Source organism: Hippocampus zosterae, chromosome 4 (genome assembly GCF_025434085.1).
Source record: "Hippocampus zosterae strain Florida chromosome 4, ASM2543408v3, whole genome shotgun sequence".
Lineage (NCBI taxonomy): Eukaryota > Metazoa > Chordata > Actinopteri > Syngnathiformes > Syngnathidae > Hippocampus > Hippocampus zosterae.
Window position 1 is genome coordinate 1,017,309 of NC_067454.1, and position 25,438 is coordinate 1,042,746.

The 25,438-nt window shown below is 46.6% G+C and overlaps 1 protein-coding gene across 4 annotated transcripts; it reads left to right on the top strand.

Annotated features, from left to right (window-relative positions):
* On the top strand, nucleotides 1–24,707 carry dpy19l3 (dpy-19 like C-mannosyltransferase 3). Of its 4 annotated transcripts, XM_052062664.1 has the most exons (19): nucleotides 1–218; nucleotides 502–648; nucleotides 1,441–1,568; nucleotides 5,975–6,065; nucleotides 7,616–7,737; nucleotides 8,212–8,357; nucleotides 8,610–8,733; nucleotides 8,814–8,948; nucleotides 10,356–10,487; nucleotides 11,799–11,900; nucleotides 12,716–12,789; nucleotides 14,892–15,050; nucleotides 15,934–16,044; nucleotides 17,371–17,482; nucleotides 18,413–18,469; nucleotides 19,133–19,215; nucleotides 21,497–21,629; nucleotides 23,110–23,268; nucleotides 24,208–24,707. In XM_052062664.1, the coding sequence occupies exons 2-19, from the start codon at nucleotides 513–515 to the stop codon at nucleotides 24,379–24,381; spliced, it is 2,178 nt and encodes a 725-aa protein (XP_051918624.1). In that variant the 5' UTR covers nucleotides 1–218; nucleotides 502–512; the 3' UTR covers nucleotides 24,382–24,707. The 4 variants fall into 4 exon arrangements, with proteins under 4 accessions (XP_051918624.1, XP_051918623.1, XP_051918625.1 ...); XM_052062663.1 differs by lacking the exons at nucleotides 1–218; nucleotides 502–648; nucleotides 1,441–1,568 and adding an exon at nucleotides 4,211–4,815; XM_052062665.1 differs by lacking the exons at nucleotides 1–218; nucleotides 502–648; nucleotides 1,441–1,568 and adding an exon at nucleotides 4,211–4,815 and having other exon boundaries at nucleotides 8,263–8,357.
* Nucleotides 24,708–25,438: the final 731 nt, after the last annotated feature.

Genomic DNA, 25,438 nt, shown 5'->3' on the forward strand with positions numbered 1-25,438 from the left:
TATTTTGAAGGGAAGGCCTGCCAAGTTCCGGCGTGGATACTCAATCGAACCCCGGGAGGCTAAAAGCCTGCAAAAGCAGCGAATGTGTGTTTCTTAAAGCAGATGAGAGGGGAATGATGGAGCCGTGGAGCTAACCACGCCGGGCAGAAAGGAGACGAGAGTCGCCGAAGTGGACGTTCTTCCGGTGGTGGTTGGGACGCGTACGCTTGGTTTTCTCGGTACGTCTGTGTTTGCTTTTGCAGTGCAACAATGCTCGCAAAAATAACAGCAGTGTTTCTTTATGTAGCATAAACCACATATGAGAGTTTAGGCAAGTCTTATGGAAAAAAAATGTATTTTAATGTTGACTTGATCTCATCAACAGTCGCCGCCCCCCCCCCCCCCCCCACCCCATCATATCAAACAAACATCATCCCATCGATCAAAAGCCGATTGCAAAACAAACACAAGATGGCGTCGTAGTGTGTGTGTGTGTGTGTTTGTTTTGGGTTGGCCACGCAGGGGCGCGCATCATGGCAGCCCTGCGCCAGAGGAAGGGCAGCCGGGGCAAGTGCCCCCCCCAGAGCACCGCTGGAGTCCCTCTGACTCCTCAGCGCCTGCAGGCCAACTGTTGCTCCCTGCATCATCACCATGACGACCTCCTGCAGGGTGAGTACCAGGTCCATGGAGTCACAAACATTCCTGTTAAATCACAAAAAGCCATTTTTAAAACCTGGCCCATGCATATTATTAAAACGTATATAATAACTGTATTTGTCACAACAGTTGAGCGGTTTTTCCTCTCCTAAATTAGTCAATTTGCAGATACAATTAAAAATGTAGATTAAACAATTTATGCAGTACATTTCAAATATTTATGAAATGTTGGGTTAATTTATTTTTGTCAAATGTTTAGTACAATAATTTATTGATAAAGCATATTTAAGATGTTTTCATTTATTATATTAATTGGTTGATCTATATTGTTATTGTATGTGAAGCAAAATAGTAACATGAACCAATTTGTTCAGTTGAATTTTACAGCTGCAGTTCACTTATTTTTTTCATTCATTAATTGAATCATTGATCATTTTTATGTATATGATTAAAACATCGTACATTTTGCAGCTACGGAACATGTTTCATTCATTTTATGAAATAGTCATTTTATTTATTGTAGATTCAGTCGTGAGAATATTGAAACGGGCAAACATGACATGCAATTTTTTTCTATTACTCTGTCATTTAATTAGTTTCTCAATGTTGAATTATTTTTCCAATATTTTAACAGTAATATTACTCATAATAAAATTTATGAACTAATTGCTTAATTATAATCAAATGAATGCTAAATAGTACAGTTAAAGGATGAGAGTGAATGATTTTATTCTTAACATGAGCGTAATCTGTTGGCTTGAGGCTTCTTCCTAATGTTGCTCATGCGTATATGCGCCATCACAGGTGATTGGTCGTGGGGGTCCATCGTGTGGACGTCGTTGGGCTGGTCGGTGTCGGTGGGCCTGGGCCTGCTGTGCTGCATGTACATGGCCACGCTGCACGAGAACGACCTGTGGTTCTCCAACATCAAGGTGACCTAGCAACAACCTTTTTCTGCTTATTCTGTCGTGTGCGGTGCTGCTTACGAGCGATAGGATCCATCTTATACAAGTTACTGTATCGTTATCATTGTTGCACGGATGGACTCGAATCATGTCTCACCAATGAAATGCTGTGAATCGGTTGCAGCCTCCTATTAAAAGACCCCAAAATTATTCATTCATTCATTCATTCATCTTCCGAGCCGCTTGATCCTCACTTGGGTCGCGGGGGGTGCTGGAGCCTATCCCAGCTGTCTCCGGGCAGTAGGCGGGGGACACCCTGAATCGATTGCCAGCCAATCGCAGGGCACACAGAAACGAACAGCCATTCACACTCCCACCTAGGGACAATTTAGAGCGTCCAATCAGCCTGCCACGCATGTTTTTGGAACGTGGGAGGAAACCGGAGCACCCGGAGAAAACCCACGCAGGCCCAGGGAGAACATGCAAACTCCACACAGGGAAGCCGGAGCTGGAATCCAACCCGGTACCTCTGCACTGTGAAGCCGACGTGCTAACCACTGGACTACCGGGCCGCCCACCCCAAAATTAGCTTTGTGTTTTTCTTAACAAGTAAAATAGCACTCCGCACTAGTGCGCTTAATGAAAACATTCATGAATGACAATTGACTGGAATGTGATGAATTCAAATAATTTTTGTCACACATCACTTCGATAGAAATCGTGCCGCGCCGTCTGGCGGGTGCGCCTTGGGGTATCGTATGATACAGACAAATGTGAATCTAGTACATGGAGAAGATCCTAAGTAAGCTGCAGTCATATTGCTAATATGACGGCTCAGTGGCCGAGTGGTTAGTAATCAGTAAGATAAGATAAGATAAGATATCCTTTATTTGTCCCACGATGGACGTAATTGACAAGAGGAGCCATGTGACACATACTGACTGAGAGCGCCATGGAATGATTTTGTTTTTACTTCATGAGTTCACTCCAACTCACTTGTTGCATGCCTTTCGCATCAAAGCTTATGGCTACAGCTGACAGTAATCCAGTCGGATCTTGGCCATCTTTGCTTTGGTGCTCCAACTCATGGACACAACTGCTGTGGGCTAATTTTTCAGACAATCTGTCAGACGTGTGTTCTGTACCTTCCCTGGGATCACGGCAGAGTGAACAAATCAACCCCCACCCCCCCCAAAAAAAAAAAAACGAGCATGGCAACAAAGCCTTTAGTTTGTTGTTACGGTGCTGACATGTTGCCATGGCAACAGAGTGGACACTTGGTGTTTGGGAATGACATCACCATTGGCAGTGCACACTGTACTGTTCTGCATACGCAAAAAAAAAAAACCAACAACCCAAATCCTTTAAAACATTGCGCATAAACTTGTCCAGTAAATTTTCTGTAAGTTTTCAATCTTAAAAAAAAAAAAAAAAAATCTCCACATGTTTTTGACATTTCGACTCGCACCCTCATCATGGCACACAAAGTTTCTAAGCGGGATAACATGGGCTGGAAAATCAATCCGTTAATCTTAATTTTAGAGAGAAATATTTTTTCGTGACTCATTTCCACCTTTGTGGTACAAAGTGTACGACGCAAAGTTTTAAACGTCCTCCGAGACGGATAAATTCAAAGTGATGACCTTACCTGATGGTTTGCTACTATCCGACACTGCATTGAGTCACAAAATTGTTCTAAATGTTGAGTTGGAATTCTCGTTCTAGTTTTCTGTTGTGATCGAAGAGGACTTAGTTATTGTGCAATTTTATTTATTTGATTTTTTTTTTTTTTTGCTATTTAATATCGGAGGCGGGCGGCCCGTTAGTCCAGTGGTTAGCACGTTGTCTTCACAGTGCAGAGGTACCGGGTTCGATTCCAGCTCCGGCCTCCCTGTGTGGAGTTTGCATGTTCTCCCCGGGCCTGCGTGGGTTTTCTCCGGGTGCTCCGGTTTCCTCCCACATTCCAAAAACATGCATGGCAGGCTGATTGAACACTCTAAATTGTCCCTAGGCGTGAGTGTGAGCGTGGATGTTTGTTCGTTTCTGTGTGCCCTGCGATTGGCTGGCAACCGATTCAGGGTGTCCCCCGCCTACTGCCCGGAGACAGCTGGGATAGACTCCAGCACCACCCGCGGCCCTAGTGAGGATCAAGCGGTTCGGAAGATGAATGAATGAATGAATGATTGAATATCGTAGGCTGATATCGACAGCCTCTACGAGGACCCGATAACCTTGATACCGATGCTCGATATCGGTACCTGGCTATCGCTTACCAAAATAATCAAACAAACGACATCATTTCATTGAACCAAAGTCTGCTAGCTATTGGTATGATTTTTGGTACAGTATCAAAGTCTCAATTTGGGTGACAAATGTTGGAACGGTTTTGATGAGAATAATCACAAATCTGCAGAAAAACATAGCAGGCACCCAATTAGCACTGCGGGTAATTCAGGCCGGCTTCCGCTGTGCGCTGGGGTGAGTCATGTGTACGGCGCCGGGCTTGCATTGGTCAGGTGTGAAGTCATCTCCACGTGGTCGCAACCCGGGAGTTAATTTCAGTCACAGCTGGAGTGGGCTGACATTCCCAAACACCCCCCCCCCATCCCCCACTACTCCCTCCTCCCTCCTATGTCTCGTCCTATTCTTATAAAAGGTCAGCCACAGTCCACTAGCTTGCCACTTTTCCGTCCATGCCTTTCGACGAGGAAGCTGGAGGACGTTCAAGTTCAGGGCCAACCAGGCTGGTTGAGATCTAAGCCCTTCTGCCGCCTTTTTTTTTTTTTTTTAACATGAGTAAGAAGAACTGTGGGATCATAAAGGAGCTGCTCATTTCCTTGGAGAAGGCCTTGGCACGTTTTCGCTGCCAAGAAAGCGAAATGATTTGATGATTCCACTTTGACGACGCGGCGGCTGCTACTCTTTGCTCCTGGCCAGATGTTTTTGGCTTTCTTCTGTTGATCATTTCCCCCTGGTGATGGAGCTCCGCAAACGGCGACGAGGTATGACCAGGTCCGCCCGGGATGAAGAAGAAGAGGAGGAGGAGGAGGAGGAGGAGGGGGCCTCTGGATCTGGCTCGCAAGCCCCGTGGTGGAGTTGGCAGTGGACCGTTGCCACGGTGACGGGGCTGGCGACGGCCGGCCTGCTGGCTTTGACACAGGCCTGCTGCGTCAACACCTTGCATGAGAACTTGCTGTGGTTCCAGCAGCTCACGGTAGCGCCTCACAATGCTTCAAATAACCTGCAACAACCACAAATAGAACACCCTCAAGCTGTGTGTGTGTTCATGTAAAATTGATTGTCTTTAGTGTCACCTTTTTTTTCAGGAATACGAATGAGTACTCATTTTCTTTTAAAGCTTTAATCTTTCACTTTTTTTAATTATTAATATTAATTATAAAATATTTTTTTTAATTTGGATAATGTATAACTTGGGCGGCCCGGTAGACCAGTGGTTAGCACGTGGGCTTCACAGTGCAGAGGTACCGGGTTCGATTCCAGCTCCGGGCTCCCTGTGTGGAGTTTGCATGTTCTCCCCGGGCCTGCGTGGGTTTTCTCCGGGTGCTCCGGTTTCCTCCCACATTCCAAAAACATGCGTGGCAGGCTGATTGAACACTCTAAATTGTCCCTAGGTGTGATTGTGAGTGCGAATGGTTGTTCGTCTCTGTGTGCCCTGCGATTGGCTGGCAACCGATTCAGGGTGTCCCCCGCCTACTGCCCGAAGACAGCTGGGATAGGCTCCAGCACCCCCCGCGACCCTAGTGAGGATCAAGCGGTTCGGAAGATGAATGAATGAATGTATAACTTTTCTTTTTTTCTAAATATCTGTAATGTATAACTTTGCTCAAATCATTTTTTTGAATATGGAAAATGTATGAACATTATAAATAAGGAAATGTGAGACTTTCTAGGATGTATGACTTTGCTCAAAAATACAAAAGAATAAAAAAAAATGTGAATTTCTTTTTCTTTTGAGTATAAAAAGAAGTGTTAAAAAATGTATGCCTTTTTTTTGGGTCAAAAGTACAGAATGTAAAAACAGCTTTATCTTAACTCTGGAGAACCCCAAAACTTTTTTTCTTCTTTGGAAAATGATGAATTATACATTAAATGACTGCTATATGTTCACTGATCACCAAAAATGTTTTTTTTCAAATATTCAATGCTTTAATCCTAATTTAGGATTAGGGCCAAATCTGACCCTTTGGCATTTAAGGCTAATATTTGAGTAGCAGAATTTATAGGGGCCAAAATTGACCCCGTGGGTTCTCCAGGGTTTCACAGACATAATGCACAGCTGACGTAAGCGACGATAAGTACAGTATGTTGATTCTGGATATCTTCTTTTGGAATAAGTGTAAAGTAAAGTAAGTCAACCAACGGAAGACCTGTGATAAATCCCCGGGCATTTCAAACAAACATTTTTGTTGCAGGAGGTGGAGCGTGAGATCTCCTTCCGGACGGAATGTGGGCTTTACTACTCGTACTACAAGCAAATGTTGAATGCTCCGTCCATCAAGGAAGGTACGGCTAAAATACGAAATCTGTGCTCGAATGCTCATATCGGCAACCAGTCTGAAAATCTTTGGCCTCAATTTGTAACGAGGGTCTGATTTTTCTTCTTTTACAGTAAAAATAAAACACATTACAAACAAAATAGGTGAGAATTCGATGAATTAGCAGTAGCGAGGTTACTGTGTGACTGATGATTTCCTGTGAGGATGCGAACTGTTTGTTTCGACCTTGATTTATTGATTTATTTAGAAAAATAAACAAACACAAACTAACACGTTAACTTGAGGCTGACACGAGCAAATGTTTACGGCCTTAAGTAAGCGAAAATCCTGAAAAAGTCAACTGAAAAGCGAGTCGACTCATTGTTGTTCTTACATTTTTAGCTTGTTCGCGAGTCATGTTAGCGTTAGCTCGGCCGCGCTCTCCATTTTCCCGACCCAAAGTGAAGTTTATTGCTAATGATGCACGTGGGTGAAACGACTCCTCATCATCGTCATCAAAATTCCTTGTTTGCCACAATTTTCCGCTACACGGTCTAAACGACCGACTCGAAGCGCAGAGAAGAATTAAGTCACTGGAAGAAGGGAGAGGGCGTGTTCAGCTAATGAAAGAATATTTTGAGAACGGAGGAGCGATAAAATGAAGTGTGTGGGTGGAAATGCGGACGCCGTTTATGGAAAGTAGGGTCGGTTGCTGCGGTGGATCAAGGCAGTCGTCGACATCGGGATGACGTCTGAGGCCCAAAGTCGGAGGAATGTCGCACGTTTGGCAGCAGACTCTCCGAATCTCAGCAAACATGTTGTAATCATTTCCAGGCCTCCAGGCCTGTTTGGAAGAATCATTACGGCTCATTGGGCCGCAGTTGTTTGGAGATTACTGGAACTACTGTGGAAGTTCTCTTGTTGCAAGTGCCGTCTACAGAGATTTGAAGCCAATGGCGGAATTAAACCACAAATGGCTTGTTCGCGGGACATGTTAGTGTTAGCAACATGTTAGCATGTTAGCAACATGGCAGACAGTCTTTTCGAGCATTTTTTTTAATCGGTCTGTCTACACATGAACGACATGCCGAGCAACTTGCGTGTTGCTGAGTGAAACTTTCTTTTGGGTCTGGATTAAAAAAATAAATAAAAGATCTGTGGATTCTCCAAAATAGATCCTAAAATGACCAGGAAACAAAAAAATGGTCAACTGTGTGTGTCTTTTCGAGCAGCGTTTCTGAAGATTTTTTTGTCGGTAGCCCATGCCCACCAAATTTCACGCTGGTAAAGGCAGGCTGTCATTTATTCCAGAATGGCTACTTTGAACCAAAATGGCAGTCTGACTTTTTTGAGACTTTTTCATGCGTCTACTCATGACAGACATGCCTATCAATTTTCATTTTGCTCAGTGAAACTGGCTTCAGGTATTGAATGTTTAAAACCTTACTTCCTGCGGCCTCCCGCTAAATTTGGAGTATGGGTATACATGGTTCCCATTTGGGTACTAAACGGACCACCAAATATCCTGTTTTGAATTCCATCGATCTATTTTTTTGTGTGTTTTGGTGGGGTGCTTAGGATTGTCAGAGTTGATCCACGACAACTTGACGGAGTCCAAGAGGACCATCAACCTCCTGCAAAGGATGAACATTTACCAGGAGGTCCTTCTCAGTATTCTCTATAGGCTGCTGCCAATACAGGTAACAGACCCGTGCACGTTTTTGAGATCAAGGAAAAAAACTATTGAGTTTGAGTACCAAAAATTGAGTAAAAATGGTGAATCCCCCCCACCCCCCGCCCAAAAAAAGAGTGAACATGTGTTGGCTGTGTGATCATTTTAAGTACGTTTGGTGGGGTTCCAGTTGTAGATGTCAAAAAGTACATCGAATTTCCGATTTCAATGTTTTTCTTTCCAAAGTGAACCTTTGACATCTGATGATCATTGAGAACTTTGGTCAAATATTTTGGCTCATGATGACTCCGCTAATGTCACTCGTGATAATGTTTTTTGTGATCACTTTAGTCATGATAATGGTGACATTTTGTCCATTGCATTGTGATCATTTCAATCATGTGGTGATTTTGACAGTTCTGTTCGTGGTATTCATGGCGATTTTCATCGGCATCACCAATAGCGACGATCCGGCTGACGATTTTGGTTGCGTGTGTTGCAGTCCTACCTGGAGCCCATGTACTTCTACATCTACAGCGTGTTCTCGCTGCAGGCGGTGTACGTGATGGCGCTGTACCTGACGGCGTGGCTCCTGGGCGGCTCGTGGATGGCGGGCGTCTTGGCCGCCATCTGGTACATCCTGAACAGGTGGGCGGAGACGACGTGTCCCGCTAAGCTAGCATTAGCGTACCAACCTCAGAGCAAAAAATTCAAGATGTCTCGGAGCGACCCCGCCTGCTGTCGCTTGCAATCTTTGCAATGCAAATGTCAGCCTCGTTAAGCCAATTTGCTAGCGCCACCATAAGTGGCCCACGTTTTTATTTTTATTTCTTATTTTTGAGTGTGCGATCATGTCGAGATGCGAACAATAACGACGATGAATTCCGAATCCGTTTGCAGGGTGGACACGACTCGTGTGGAGTTCACCATCTCGCTGAGGGAGAACTGGTCTTTGCCCTTCTTGGCGCTGCAGGTTGCCGCCATCACATGCTACCTGAGACCTCAGCTGGGCGCCTCGCAGCAGGTGCGTGCACGCAAACGCCACTGAGCTGATGTCTGCCGACGCCTCCAGCCTGCGTTGTGTGTTTTTCTTCCACTCGGCAGAAGGTGATGGTGTGGTTGATGTACGTGTGCAGCTTGTGCTTCTGCGTGACGTGGCAGTTCAACCAGTTCATCTTTCTGGTTCAAGCCTTTGTCGTCTACACGCTGGACTGTGTGGACGTGCTCACCGGCGTACAGGTTGGAACAACAGGACTCAACAGCATTTTTTTTAAATTATTTTAAGCCCTAGCATAGAGCCGCAGAATGCAATGGTAGACCCCGCTCATTTTTCCCTTTTCTTCATCGGAAAGTAGGATACTTGCTTACACCCCAGCTAAGAACCAAAAATGTGGTTTCATAAGTGTTTGGGGGTTTTTTTTGTTCTCTTTCCCACTTCTATTTCCACTCCAAAGTAAACAGTTTGAAATGAACCTATATGTTACTGCCTGAATTCAAGCAAATGGTCAATAAAATCTCACAACGGTATAAAAAGAATAAAAACAATGGGTAAGTAATGAATGACAAAATGTTGGAAATTGTCTTCACCCCCCCCCCCTTCTCTCCACCAAATAGTGCAAATTGACAAGAAATCTGGGAAACTGGTCTCCAAAGAATGAGTACAGCAAAAATGGTCCGTCAGTGAAAGTGAGGAGAAGTAAGACAAATGTCAGTAAATTAGGTCAAGAAAAAAAAAAATTAAGTGCAAATTGACAAGAAATCTGAAGCTGAAAATACAAAGCATGAGTCAAAGTTTTACGAGTAAAAATCGAGTTTAAAAAATTGACAAAAAAAGAATAACATTACAATAGAAATGGTCTTAAATGAATATCCATCCATCCATCCATCTTCTACCGCTTATCCGGGGCCGGGTCGCGGGGGCAACAGCTTTAGCAGGGAAGCCCAGACTTCCCTCTCCCTAGCTACTTCGTCCAGCTCTCCCCGGGGGTCCCGAGGCGTTCCCAGGCCAGCTGGGTGACATAGTCTCTCCAGCGTGTCCTGGGTCTTCCTCGGGGTCTCCTCCCGGTGGGACATGCCCGGAACACCTCACCAGGGAGGCGTTCAGGACGCATCCGAAACAGATGCCCAAGCCACCTCATCTGGCTCCTCTCGATGTGGAGGAGAAGCGGCTCGACTCGGAGCCCCCTCCCGGATGACCGAGCTTCTCACCTTATCTCTAAGGGAGAGCCCGGACACCCTGCGGCGAAAACTCATTTCGGCCGCTTGTGTCCGGGATCTCGTTCTTTCGGTCATGACCCATAGCTCGTGACCATTAAATGAATATATTGGGTTAAAAAAAAACGGTGAAAATTATCCCAAAACCCCAAATTCTCATAAAATCATCAAAAATATAGTTTTTTGTTATTGTAAAGTGTCCTGGGGTGTCCTGAAAGGCGCTTATAAATAAAATGTATTATTATTATTATAAAATAAAAAATAAAAATCTCCAGCCATGGTCTAGAAAATATTGCAACCCTGCGCCGTAGCACATTCTCATGACGACATGGCTGTTAGCTGCCCTCTTGTCGTTTTCCCAGGCCTTTGTGAAGTTCTGCTCTGTATGAGTGTTTTTTTTTTATTTTATTTTTTTGTCTCCGTCCCTCGCAGGCGACCACGTTGTACTTGGTCCAAATGAGCGCTCTGCTCAGCGTGTGGCTGCTGCAGTTCTTCAACGCCATGATCCTGGGCTCCTTGGTGCTCAGCTTCATCGTGGCGGCCCTCCTCGTGCGTCACTTCCACGTGCGTACGCCCGCGCAAAAAAAAACGACGAGGCGGGCGGGCGCGCGCGGCCTCGTTTAAGCCGCTGATAATTCCACTTTGTGAGCTGAGACATATTTCCCCGGCAAGTCTTAATGTATTGTCATTTTTCCAATCTGATCTTATCACGGCGACAATTACAAAGATATTTGGCGTGACAGCAAGACGGAGCAAGACTCTAAATCATTTATGTGCGTCTACTAAGTTACTGGTTGAAAATAGGCTGCTTTTAATAATATGTACGTCGCATCGGGGAGATGGGGCGGGTGGGGGGGGCATAAAGCAGTATGAGTCATTCCTTTGGTTCCCAGATGCTGTTCAATTAGATCCTCCCACATGAAAGCCTTAAGTCTACTAAGACAAAATGACGGCAAATACTTAAGTCCCCCGTTCGGAGGTTTTAAAATGCCACAATGCCCAATTGGGAAGAAAAATAACAATCGCAATCAAGATGGAGGTGCATTTTGCTCATTTGCATCAACTCTCTAGCCCAGGGGTGTCCAAACTTTTTGCCAAGGGGGCCAGATTTTATGTGGTAAAATGTCGGGGGGCCGACCTTGGCTGACATTCTTTACATTAAACAATATTGTTCAACAAATTTTAGTAAGCCAGTCTGTTTCAAATTTCCATTTTTATTTTAATTTCAACAATCTTAAGAATTTCTTTTGGTTCATTTGAAACAGGTATATCACATGCAACTGTTTATTCACTTGACTTTTTCTTAAACAGAAGTCTCCTGAGTGCAAATTGATTGATTTGAAACATAAAATGTATCACCATGACTTTTTAATAGTCACAAAACCTTTGACTCGAACAACGGGGAAATGAACAAGCAATACACATATCCACAACTGCAAGGATCATTTGAAATATGACATATCAGTCAATATAAACACGGAGTGATGTCTTGTTAACTCGTGAGTGATGCCCTCTAGTGTCTAAATGCTATTACTCATTTAGTGAATGCTATTACTCATTTAGCCACCTGAGGGAAGCAGTACTCTATGAAACATCACTCCCCAGTCTACGAGACCTCAGTCAATGCAACACGTGTTCCATTGCGCCCAACCTGCGGGCCAGACGGCACTGATTTTATGACAGGGGCCGAGGGCCGGATGAAATTCGACCGCGGGCCGGATTTGGCCCCCGGGCCGGACTTTGGACATGCCTGCTCTAGCCCAAATGATGACATTACTTTTTGGAAGGCGTATTATTTGCACATTTTGTCTCTACAGTTCTTTCTCTAAATGAGTGAAAATTCCAAAATTGTTTTTTCTTTTTTTGCTCCTTCAGCATTCTTTGAAGACGGGAAGTTTTGTGGTGCGGCTGTCCCGGCTGATTCTCCACAGCACCGCCGTCCTCCTGCTCACCTTCGCCATCAATTTCCTTGCCAAGGTTGTCCTTCCTCATTTCTTTCATTTCCTTTCCATTTCATCTTTTTCGCTCCTCGCAGTCATTGATAGGATGAATTTTTTTTTTTTTGTTTAAGTTGCCCAAACATTGAAAAAACAGGGTACGCTTCTTCAAAAATGTTTGCAAATGGTCGAAAAGTGGAAGGAGTACAGAAATGATTGGAAAGCAAAAAAAATTTGGTGAGAGATGGCAAAAAAAATAGGGAATATTTGTTATTGTCAAATTGGAAATTGGCGAGCAATGAGTAAAAAATGTGTCAATATTTTATAAAAATTAGTGATTCAAACAAACAAACAATTGAAAATAGTCTAAAATGACTGCAATTTTGCATCGCATCACATATCGACCTCCAGTAGTTTAGTGTCGTGTTTTTGCAGTTGGGGTTATTTTTTGGGGCACAGTTATTTATTTTTTTTGTTTTTTGATTTGCCGTTTTGGTTCGTGACTTGTTTTTGTGCTTTTGAATTTAGTTTCTCACATTTGTGTTTTGATTTGCTCTTGTCGTTGGATTTTTTTTTTTCTTGTTTTGGTTCGTGGTTTGTTTTGTGTCGTTGGATTTGCTGTTGTGTTTAGTTGTTTGTTTTCCTAAGTTGTGCTGTTTGTTTAATGTCGTTTAGTTTGTGTGTGTTTTGCTGTGGCTTTTCGATAGTTTGGATCTCCTCTCTAACGTCCGCTCCTCTTTTCAATGGACTGGAGACGCGCGGCGGAGGCCACGATTCACGTGACGCATGTGCTTTGGATGTCGACGTGTTCCTGTCATTTGTCCTTCCTGACTTTATCTCGCTGTGTGTTTGCAGAAGGCGCTGCGGCTGCGATCGGACGAGCACATCTTTAAATTCATCAAGTCAAAGTTTGCCTGGGGGCCCACGAGGTAGGAACGGCGAGCGCCGCTCGCGCTCGTGTCTGGGTGCCCGTTTCGTCTCGTGCGCCGGCGTGCGTTTTTATTCCTCCGACGCCGCGGCACCTGCGCACGTGAATAATAGATGACGGTTGACACCATCGATTAGACGCCGCTCGGCGCCGCGTCTCCGGCAAGATAACGCCGGCTTGCCACACGCGAGCGGGCCTTCTATTATTCAGCAGCCGGCGCGCAATGCGGCGTTTGTTGTGTGACTCACACTCGCCGAGGATTTCTTTGCCGCTTCTTGCTGGCTCTGGTTTTCACTCTGAGCGAGGCGTAAAAAAAAAAAAAAGACTCGGCCAGGAAAAATTCATGCGTGAGAATAGTAAAAAAAATAAAACTAATAATACAAATTGGAGCGGCCCGGTAGTCCAGTGGTTAGCACGTCGGTTTTACAGTGCAGAGGTACCGGGTTCGATTCCAGCTCCGGCCTCCCTGTGTGGAGTTTGCATGTTCTCCCCGGGCCTGCGTGGGTTTTCTCCGGGTTGCTCCGGTTTCCTCCCACATTCCAAAAATATGCGTGGCAGGCTGATTGGACGCTCTAAATTGTCCCTAGGTGTGAGTGTGAGTGCGAATGGTTGTTCGTCTATGTGTGCCCTGCGATTGGCTGGCAACCGATTCAGGGTGTCCCCCGCCTACTGCCCGGAGACAGCTGGGATGGGCTCCAGCACCCCCCGCGACCCTAGTGAGGATCAAGCGGTTAGGAAGATGAATGAAAGGATGAATGAATAATACAAATTGGTCCGAACATGTGTGAAAAGCACCCGACAAACATTTCAAGAAAAAAAAGTTCAATTATCGGGAAATGACACGATTTGACTTTGTAGAATTTACTGTGGCAAAGTGAAACTGATTTCAGCTTAATCGCTATTTATTTTGGAGAATCAATGAATATGTCGAGAGAGCTTGTTTCGATTTAAAATGGTCTCAATCTTGATTTCTGCAGTCTTCCATAAAAGCGGATTGATTATTGAAGCCTTGAATCAAAATACAACATTTGCTTTCAACTTGGAAAACCACCATCACATTGTTGCCGATTTGTCTGACATGTTCCCGTCCAACCCATGAAGTGAATTCAAATCCAATCAAATCTTGTGATTTCTGCATTGTCCATTTGGAATGTCTTATTTTTCAATGAAAGGATAAAACCTGATAAACATTATTATTTATTTTTTTGCATCGAGTACTTGGCAAACTTATCGACAGATTCAACGATGATGCAATTCGTCGTTAATTGCGGCCCGAGGAAATTGTGGTTGGCGTCATTGTCAAATATTGTCAATGACGCCAACCACATATGACCTTTGACATATGACAATGTCATATGTCAAAGGTAATCTTCGTCAAAAATGACTGCAAATGGCCAAAATGAGTGCAAATGACATTTTGTCAACGGACAAGTGAAAATGGTGCCCGACGTGGGAAAAATCCAGACCCAAAAACTCAAAAGGAAGTTCCCACTTTCATTGTGGACCCAAAAGCCCCGCCCCCTGGGCAGTGAACATCCCATTGTTGACGTTATTTCCAGTCCCAACATTCATTCATTCATTCATTCATTTTCCGTACCGCTTGATCCTCACGAGGGTCGCGGGGGGTGCTGGAGCCTATCCCAGCTGTCTTCAGGCAGTAGGCGGGGGACACCCTGAATCGGTTGCCAGCCAATCGCAGGGCACACATAGACGAACAACCATCCACGCTCACACTCACACCTAGGGACAATTTAGAGCGTTCAATCAGCCTGCCATGCATATTTTTGGAATGTGGGAGGAAACCGGAGCACCCGGAGAAAACCCACGCCGGCCCGGGGAGAACATGCAAACTCCACACAGGGAGGCCGCAGCTGGAATCGAACCCGGTACCTCTGCACTGTGAAGCCCACGTGCTAACCACTGGACTACCGGGCCGCCCCAGTCCCAGCATACAAATGCTAAAAAGTATCCCAAACCTACACTTGCTGCAGTGACTTGGATCTCCATTGTCCAGTTGTTTTGAGTCTGTTGGATGAGAAAATCGCTCTTGTTGAGTTTGTTGGCTGACGAACATGCCGTTGACTGCCGCTTGTCCTCCTCCAGGGACTTTGACGCCAACCTGTATCTATGCGAGGAAGCCTTCGGTGCCTTGCCACTGGACACTCTGGAGCGTCTGTCCGCCACCCTTGTGCTGGGACCCTACGCCCTCACGCTCGCGCTGATGGGCGGCGCCTTGGCGCTGGCTGCTCTGCGCAACCTCAGGTGGGTGTACCCCAAGGAACTGGACCGGAGCCCCTGCATATCAGCTTGAGTGACTGATGTCCTTGAATCTTGAATACGCCGCCTGTCCATCGCAGTGACGTATGGGGAACGTTGACGTAAAAACTCAATAGCAGCTTTTCAATGGTCGTCGCGTGTATTGATAAATAGCTGTCCACTGTAGTGACTGATGCCCAACTTCAACTCCTTCTCCTGTAGTCACTGATGCCAAAAATTGATACCGTCCACTTCGGTGATGCACAACTGCAAATCGCCGTCCTCTGTAGTGACTGACAAACAACTTTGCCACTCTCATCTGTGGTGACTGATGCACACATTTGACACTGTCCACTGTAGTGACTGATGCCATTTTGCAGAACCGTCCACTTTAGTGACCGATGATGACAACTCTTTTGACACTCTCACATGACAAATTAATCAATATGGTTACCGATAAACGGCATTTTTCGAGAGGGCCTCCTGCCTGCAAGGAGAGTTAAAGAGTTTCGTGACGTTTGGGGCTCCATGCTCCAAAAAGCCCCATTTTGGAATTTCCGCATCTTCCATCGAAACGCTCTGCGCGAATGCCAACCCGCCGGACGGAACAAAAGGGGCGCTCGGCCATTCCGGAAGGAATCCAGACGCTTTGCCGCCCGCGCGCGGACAAAGACACAAAGAGTCACCTTGGCATTCCTCTGACGCGATGACGTCACTTGCCGCTGCGCCCATTTAAGATGCTCGGCGGCTCGTAGCCAATGAGAAGTGAATCGTATCAATTGCAGCCACCTTCCATTCTGCCTGGAGCGGTACGCTTGGAATATTGCCGTGCCGTGACTTTCTGTCTTTTTCTTGCCCCCCCCCCCCCCCCCCCCCCCCCCCGCCGCAGAATGAAAGGTGGCGGCACGGAGGGTCCGGCGGTGGCGTCCTTCCGTCCGGACGTGGCCTACAACCTGCTGCACACGCTCTTCTACGGCCTGCTGGCCTTCAGCACCATGAGGTGACCACGCCCCCTCCTTACATGTTTAAAAAAAAATAATAATAATAAACGTATCGGCACTCGATTCTCATTTTTGCCATTGGGCGTGCTATGATGAGTTTCAAACACATCCAAATGTTCAGTTGCTCAGATAAAAAAAAAAAAAAAAAGTTGCTTCCAGTGTCTGGGATTCGGGGCTGGGCCTCTTTTTCGTCCTTTGAAATATGCCGCCTGGTCATCGTCATGGCAACAGCGGGCGCCGTCGCCTCTCCGACGAGAAAGCGTCGTCATTTTACGATGCAGATGGCGTCTCTCAATGAAAGGACGGAAACACGCGTGTACGTCGGCGCTCCTCCGCCAAGCGCTGATGGCGGCGAACTTTGCCGCCGCGCTTTGTGAAGAGCGACGAGAGGAAGACGGGAGAAGTTTATAATTGGAGTCGTGACTTTTTTGCCTTTCGCTTTGTGGGGGGGGGGGGGAATTCATTTCCAGAAGCCTGCGGTTATTTCCGAGGCGAAACTTTTGCCGCAGTGTCGGTCGTTGTCGAAAGATGAAGCGTGTTCTCCGCTGGGTGGCTCAAATGATTCCCATCGGGGTTTTCGGCCGGTTCAAGACCGATCTCGGGACTTTCGAGCGCCTTCACATTCCAGTTTCAGTCTTGGGTTAAGGTTTCGCGTTGGCCTTGGTTGTTGAAGCCAGCGTTCGGGTTTCAAACCAGGGTTAGGCTCTGAGACAAAGACAAACCAGGCTGGAGGTTTCAGATTAGGCCTTCCGATCAGGGTTCGGGTTTTAAAGGAACCAGGGTTCGTTTTTCCAACTCGGGTCTCATCAAATAAGGAGCATCTCACACAAGAGTTTGATACCTGAGCGCTTTAGGATTTTAAACGAGGGCTTGGAGACTGGGTCGGGGGTTTCCAATCCGGGTCGGGGGTTTGCAAATGAGCGATCGGAGTTGCCTTTGGGTTTTCATGAGACGCTTTCAAGGCGGGCTTATGCGGGGCGAAGCGCTTTTACAGCAAGCGTTCACAATTTCAATTTAGCCTTTCAAAATGAGGGATTAGGATTAGAAAGTCGGGATTTGAATTGAATAGAAGAAGATTTTTCATGGGGAAGTTGAGCTCACACTAAACAGTCTTGGACCGGACATAAAAGAGGAGGCGGCACAAAGTCGCGTCGGGCTGCATGCGAGCCCACAAATTGGATTCCTTTGGCTTGCTGGAAAGTGCTGATGAAGAGCAGGAGGCCAAAAGTGCACGCAGACGTCGTTTCTGCTTTGCTTTTTTTTTTTTTTTGTGCTTCCTTTCACCTTTTGCTTCCTCCCCCTCGTTTCTCATTTCCGCCGAGCAGGATGAAGTACATCTGGACGGGACATATGTGTGCCGTGGCGGCGTACGGCGTGTGCGGCGGCGACGTGTGGGCGATGCTCCTTCACGCGCTCCGATGCAACGCCAAAGTCTTGGTGAGTTCGCCACAAGTCTCAAATGCGCACTGGAAGAGGATGAACTTTGCGTGGAGGTGAAGCCGAGGCACTCCCACTCACGGGAACTTGAATGCGACCCCTCGGCTATGAACGCAGCAACGTCCTTTTTAGGGGTGTGCGCACTTCTGCAACCTTTTATGTAACCCTTCGAAAACATTTTTCAAAATTCAACGAACGGTGGAAAGAAGTTTGGTAACCATTTACCATTTGTTTTGCATCTGAACACGGCTAAGTAGATTGATTTTGGAGTCAGCCAATCCTCCACAAAGTGTCTCCAGTTGGTCCAGAATACTGCTGCTGGCCTCTTGACTGCTACTCGTAAGAGGGAGCACATCACTCCTACGCTGACGTCCTCGATATATTTTCGAGTTGTTTTGAAGATCCTCGGAATATGTTTTCAAATTTTGAAATGGCCTCGCCCCACCTTACCTCCCTGGTGCCCGGTGCCTCAGGTCTGCGGACCGGACCCTATTAGAGGCCTTGTTCCGTCCGCGCTCCTTCTCTTCGGAACCAACGTTGGGCGAGCCCCCCCCCCCCCGCTGCCCATCTTTCCAAAGTCATTTTCATGTATAGCTCTTTGGACACAGCGCTGTTTGTTTTCAAGTGCTCCGGAAATACAGTCGATTTGAGTTTCAACCCTGGAGTACGGTCCTCAAAACAAAGTTAGGATTTCCAATTCGGGTTTCAAGACAGACGCTCAGTCCTGGAATGCAACTTTTTTCCAGACAATTTTGAGGCTAGGTGGCCGTGAATCTATTTTGAATGGACTCAGTGAGGGCACTCTCCCATCAGTTCACGTGGCAAGCGGAGTGTGGCTTCCCAAGGGTGGCCACCAGGGGTCAGTGTGGCTCTGACGGTTCCTTCATTAAACTGAATGGCTCCTCTTTGCTGTCTCTCCTCATCCGCCAGCTCAAGTTGGTCCGATACGCTGCGCCCGTCGCCGTCATTGCCTTCCTCTATTACAAGGTAGGACCTTCCGGCGCCTTCTACACCAACACTCGCGATCCCACGGGTTTGCTTTCAGCACGGTGTGTTGATTTCTTTTATTGTTTGGTTTTGGAACCGTGCAGGATGTCCCGAAAGGTTTGTTAGTTTAACATTCATCTTCCGTACCGCTTGATCCTCACTAGGGTCGCGGGGGGTGCTGGAGCCCATCCCAGCCGTCTCCGGGCAGTAGGCGGGGGACAGGTTGCCAGCCAATCGCAGGGCACACAGAGACGAACAACCATCCACGCTCACACTCACACCCAGGGACAATTTAGAGTGTTCAATCAGCCTGCCATGCATGTTTTTGGAATGTGGGAGGAAACCGGAGCACCCGGAGAAAACCCACGCAGGCCCGGGGAGAACATGCAAACTCCACACAGGGAGGCCGGAGCTGGAATCGAACCCGGTACCTCTGCACTGTGAAGCCCACGTGCTAACCACTGGACTACCGGGCCGCCCTAGTTTAACATTCATTTTCAAATTCACAATTGATTCATACTTAATTTGCAATTTTATTCAGCATTGCAGTTTTTGTTTGCGATTTTTTTTTTTTTTTCTCCGCGCATTTACTTGTAATTTCGGTGCCGCTTAGCCGCAATGACTCATTTGGCATGATGACACCCTTTTCATCATTGCCTGCAGTTCTGGCCCAAGATGGTGGAGGAGCTGTCTGACTTGAGGGAGTTCTATGATCCAGACACTGTGGAACTCATGACCTGGATTAGGTACACACACACACACACAAACACACACACACACACACACACACACACACACACACACCATCGTCTTCTACATCAAAGGCAAATCTTATTAGTTTCCACACTTTGTTTGATGTCTTTGATTAGGATGTGTGTGTGTGTGCATTGTGCGTCAGTATGTGTGTGTGTGTGTGTGTGTGCCTTGGGGGGTGGCGTGGGTGAGTGTGGCCCCTGACTGATGAGAGCCCAAGGGTCTTAATGAATAAGAAATGGGGAGTTGTTGGAAGAAGCCCATCTTTTGGCACAGCTCGGGCAGACGGCGGTGACAGCCACCCCCCCCCCTCCCCCTCCGCCCTCCCCCGTCATCCCACGAGGGCCTCCGTGGCCGGCTTGCTGATCAAGAGCGTCGGCCTGCTGGGATCTGGGCCTTGGAATTCTGGCCGTGGCTGCTGTGCGCTTGACTTCATTTCCAAGCGGTCGTCTTGTTCTTCAAGTGCAGACTTGACACGTAATTGGTGTGAGGCAGCGTTGACGCGCTGCTGTTTTGGTCAGCAACAGCGTCGGATTGCTGCTTGCGCGATCTTGACGCGTCGGTCTGCGTGTAATGTGTGGGTTGGACTTAGAAGTTCAGAGGCGGGCATGTATTAATGTATTCCTCAGTATGGTTCGGGTTTCAAATTAGGGTTTCAAACCACCTTGTGGGTTACAAAGTAGGTTTAGAGTTTCACCGAATTAGGTTTCAACCTTGGTTTAGAGTTTCAAAGTAGGGGTTTAAACTAAGGTTTAGGGGTTTGGGTTTCTAATCGGGGTGTCGAATTAGGGCTAGGGTTTCAAACGAGGTCGAGGGTTACAAAGTAGGGTTTCGAAGAAGGGTTTGAGTTTCCATTTAGGGTTTCAAATTAGGGTTTCAAACCACCTTGTGGGTTACAAAGTAGGTTTAGAGTTTCACCGAATTAGGTTTCAACCTTGGTTTAGAGTTTCAAAGTAGGGTTTTAAACTAAGGTTTAGGGGTTTGGGTTTCTAATCGGGGTGTCGAATTAGGGCTAGGGTTTCAAACGAGATCGAGGGTTACAAAGTAGGGTTTCGAACAAGGGTTTGAGTTTCCATTTAGGGTTTCAAATTAGGGTTAGGGCTTCGAAGTAGGGGTTCAAACTAGAATTACGGTTTCAAATGATTTGGCTTGTATAGTATTAGGGTTTGAAGATAGAAGAAATCCTTCAAATAAAGACAGAATTGGTGTTTGTAAGTAAGACTTCAAGATAGGGATTACTACTTTGTCAGGGTCGAGTTTGGGTTTTAAGGTAGGGGTGCATGTCAGGGTATCAAGGTTTGAAGACAATTAGGGTCAATCAATCAAATTAGGGTGTCAAGAGCGAGTTAGGCTTTCACAGCAGGGCTTTCCGAGGTGTGTTTCTGGCCTCCCTTGTAGGTACTGCTGTTTTCTTTATCAACAGATCTCAATTGGTCCCAGCTATTTGTTAGATTTTGATCCATTTGGGTACCGGAGTTATTACATAGTTATTATAATGCTTGAGCACCGTCATCACACTGATTGTCATGATTACTGCAGCTCCTTCATGCGATGATGCTTCGTGTGTGTGAGTGTGTGAGAGTGTGCGCGGGTGCCACGGCTTCCCTTGCCTCAGGAGCTAATCCCATTAGACTGTCGGGATGATATGGGCTGTGCGGGATGACTCGGGGGGAGGGGGAGGGGGGTGTGGGGGGCAAAGATGAGCCTGGCCTCGGCGCTAATTACATTCCGGATGAAAGCGTTACGGTGGCAAAGGAGGATTGTATTACGGCCGCCGCGTCTAAGCCGAGCAGGGTTATTAGCTTCCGCGTGAGCAAATCGCGCCGGCTTCAAGCCGCGCAATGAAAGATGCATGCCTTCCTGCGGATGTTTCCGGAATTTGGGAAAATGTGCAGTGGATAAGGGGATGCTCGGACAGTTTTACGACAATATGACCTCAGCGCTAAAATTCAACGGCTTTTTGTGCTGACTTTTGACACCGATTGTCCTGCCCACTTTTGGCGCCTGACTTCATTTTTCTTCCATCATCGCCGTAACACGACGTCATTTTGAGTAAACGTCTCCGTTCCGCCACGTTGCCTTTACTGAAGCAACAGCGGCTAGCTCCCGTGGCCTCCGCACCAAAGCCGGACAAAAGACGGAATGCGGCAGCCGCACGCTTCCCCTTGCGGATTTTTCTTTCCTTTCGCTTTTCTCTCATGACCGCCGCATCCCGCGTCACAATGGCCGCCTTGTCATCTCTTTCATCTGCCGGCGCGCTCGTTTTGTTGGCAGTGCAAAGACGCCCGAGACCGCCGTCTTGGCGGGAAGCATGCAACTGCTGGCCGGCGTCAAACTGTGCACCGGGAGAGTCATCACCAACCACCCGCACTACGAAGACGAGGAACTGAGACACAGGACCAAACAGGTTGTCACAGCACGCGCGATGCCACTGCATTGCTTTGTCACTTTCTCGTTAAACACGCTGGTCACAAAATGGCGAGGTGCGGGCGCGAGATTTTCTCGCCTGTCACTGCAGAAAACCCCGACTGAGGTTTGTCCTCAATCAACATCTGGAAGAGAGGAAAAAAAAAAAAAAGAAAGCAAAGCTTTTCCGTGCAATTGTCATTTGATTTAATTGGACCACCAGAGGAAATTGAACATTTTTCCACATGAGTGAGCGCATTCATTGACGCACTGACCGGCTGTTCATGTGCCCGTCGTGTCTTCAATGATGGAAGCCCCCCCCCCCGCCAAACAAACAGAAAACCCCACAGCAGCACGCTTCAAAAGGTTTGCAATTGCGAATGTTCCCCTTGTGGGATGACCGACGTTTTTTTTTTTTTGTCTTAACCCCCCAACATGATCTCAACGGCACTCTGTCCAGTTGCGCGTCCATGTTTGTCCATTCCAGGGTTAGAATTGTTACTTTGTTTTTTGTTGACTTTTGTTTTAAAAAAAAAAAAATGGGCGGCCCGGTAGTCCAGTGGTTAGCACGTGGGCTTCACAGTGCAGAGGTACCGGGTTCGATTCCAGCTCCGGCCTCCCTGTGTGGAGTTTGCATGTTCTCCCCGGGCCTGCGTGGGTTTTCTCCGGGTACTCCGGTTTCCTCCCACGTTCTAAAAACCGAATGATTGATCATTCTAAATTGTCCCTAGGTGTGAGTGAGGGTGTGCATGGTTGTTCGTCTCTGTGTGCCCTGCGATTGGCTGGCTACCAATTCGGGGTGTCCCCCGCCTACTGCCCGAAGACAGCTGGGATAGGCTCCAGCACCCCCCGCGACCCTAGTGAGGATCAAGCGGCTTGGAAGATGAATGAATGAATGTTTTTAAAATTCAGTTAGTTTGAATTCATTTTTCGAGCAAGATTTTAGATTTAGATTTAGATTTTTTTTTTTTTTTGCTCCAAAAATGTTTTGTTTTAGTTTTAGGTTTTGTTGTTGTTGTTGTTAGTTGACCGTCAGGAACATCTGGCTAATTGTGGCTAACATTTGGCTAATTGTGTGCGGCTCATTAAAGAGCATTGGTTTAGCTAGCCAATTGGACCATTTTCCAGCGTGACAAAGTCAGCCGGCGTGTTGTCGTTTGCACGGGGGGGGGGGGGGCGCGTCGTCCGGCGAGTGGCGTTTCTCCAGCGAGCTGCGCCACAGATGCAAGCGGTGCGCTAATGGGACAAACGGGAGGCCTTCTTTCTTTCTATCTCTCTCTCCTGCGTGCCCGGAAGCAACATGAGCACCGCTTTGCTAATGGGCCCCCGAGTGTCCCAAATGACGGAAGACGCCTCACGGCGGCGGGCCGCGATGACACGAGCAAAGAGCGACGGTTTTATTTTTCCATCATGGCGCGGCTCTCCCCCGTAATGCAAATGGCAGGCTGAGTCTTGTCGTCGTTTGTGTTTGATGTTTGCAGGTGTACCAGGTGTACGCCCGCCGCTCGCCGCGAGCCGTCCACGCCATCCTGCGAGAGTTGGGCGCCGACTACGTGGTGTTGGAGAACTCCATCTGCTACGAGCGCCGCCACCAGCGAGGATGTCGCCTGAGAGACCTGCTGGACTTGGCCAACGGACATGTAGGTTCTCCTATTTTTGCCTTCCTCCTCCACAAAGGTCCATCTGGTCGTCCCTTCCGGTTGACGCTCGGGGGGGGGGGGGGGGGGGGGGCAGAAGGGGAGGAAAACAAAGGCGGGTAATAAAAGATGATTGCAAATGAGCCAACATTAAGAATGAATGAATGGATAAGGATGAAAGGTATTAAAAATTAATCCAGAAATAATTTCAGTGGAAAATAGAGAGAAATATTATTTTTTAATTAAATGATAAAAAAAAAAGTCTAAAGTCCATAAATTTTCCAAAGATAAAATTTAATAGATCCCAAAAAGTGGTCACGAAACTGTAATGAGTGAAAATGGAGGAATGAAGAAAATGAATACGGCTCAAAATGAGATGTAGGTCTGGAATTTGAACTTTCATTCATTCATTCATCTTCCGAGCCGCTTGATCCTCACTAGGGTCGCGGGGGGTGCTGGAGCCTATCCCAGCTGTCTTCGGGCAGTAGGCGGGGGACACCCTGAATCGGTTGCCAGCCAATCGCAGGGCACACAGAAACGAACAACCATTCGCACTCACACTCACACCTAGGGACAATTTAGAGCGTCCAATCAGCCTGCCATGCATATTTTTGGAATGTGGGAGGAAACCGGAGCACCCGGAGAAAACCCACGCAGGCCCGGGGAGAACAGGCAAACTCCACACAGGGAGGCCGGAGCTGGAATCGAACCCTGTACCTCTGCACTGTGAAGCCGACGTGCTAACCACTGGACTACCGGGCTGCGGAATTTGAACTTGTGAAAATGAAAAAAAAAATAAAAAAATAAATTGCATAAAAATCAAGTGACAATATAGAAATGTGTAAAAAGCTGACTGAAAGAAGTTTGAATTTCATTTCTCCATCGGGTTCACATCAAGACCGAATCAAATGAGCCATGTTCTTTTTCTGTCTGGCCAATCAGATCATGGATGGCGAAGGCGACAACGACGCTGACCTGGTGGCCGCCGCCCACCCGCGATTTTGCGATGCCGTCAAGACGGACTCGCCGGAATACGCCGCCTTGTTCAAAAGAACCTTCGAGAACAAAACCTTCCACGTGTACCGAGTCAGGAAGAAGGCCAAGAAGAACTCGTAAGATGACAGCAGCTTGACGCACATTTGCAGGATGCCTGAACAACATTCTTTGCTGAGTTTTGTCCTTTCAAAAAATAAAAATAAAAAAGGAGGTGGTGCAATTTGTTCGGCTGTGCGTGGGATAAAAAGCACATCAATTTGGCGAGTGGCACTTTTTGTCAAGGCACAAGAAAATCCAGCTGATGTGACTTTTTCAAAAGAAAAAAATGCTGATCCGCGGCCCCTGAAGTTGTTGCATTGGAATTGCACATTTGTTGAAGGAAATGTAAGGTGCTTCATGAAATGTTTTATAAAAGATACGTTCATTAAATTTCATCATTTTCCAAATGTTCTTGTGCTTCTTTATACCAAAACAAAGGAAAGACATCTTGTTTTGGTTGTTTATAGCAAAGTATGGCCGTATGTGGCCCACCATGTGAAATGAGTTTGACACCAGTTTTTAGACGAAAAAAAGGACCATGTATAGTAAGGCGTTTTTAGCCGAAAAAAAACGACCATGTATAGTAAGGCGTTTTTAGACCAAAAAAAAAAACATGTATAGTAAGCCGTTTTTAGCCGAAAAAAAAACGACCATGTATAGTAAGGCGTTTTTAGACGAAAAAAAGGACCATGTATAGTATGGCGTTTTTAGACGAAAAAAAACCGACCATGTATAGTAAGGCATTTTTAGACGAAAAAAACGACCATGGGTAGTAAGGCATTTTTTGTCGAAAAAAACGACCATATATGGTAAGCCGTTTTTAGCCGAAAAGAAAACGACCATGTATAGTAAGGCGTTTTTAGATGAAAAAAATGACCACGTGTAGTAACCGTTTTTAGACGAAAAAAAAACGTCAATGTATTGAAAGGCGCTTTCAGCGCAAAAAACGACCATGTATAGTAAGGCGTTTTTAAGACGTGAAAAAGGACCATGTATAGTAAGGCGTTTTTAGACGAAAAAAACAACCATGTATAGTAAGCCGTTTTTAGACGAAAAAAAACGACCATGTATAGTAAGCCGTTTTTAGACGAAAAAAAACACCATGTACTGTATAGTAAGGCGTTTTTAGACGAAAAAA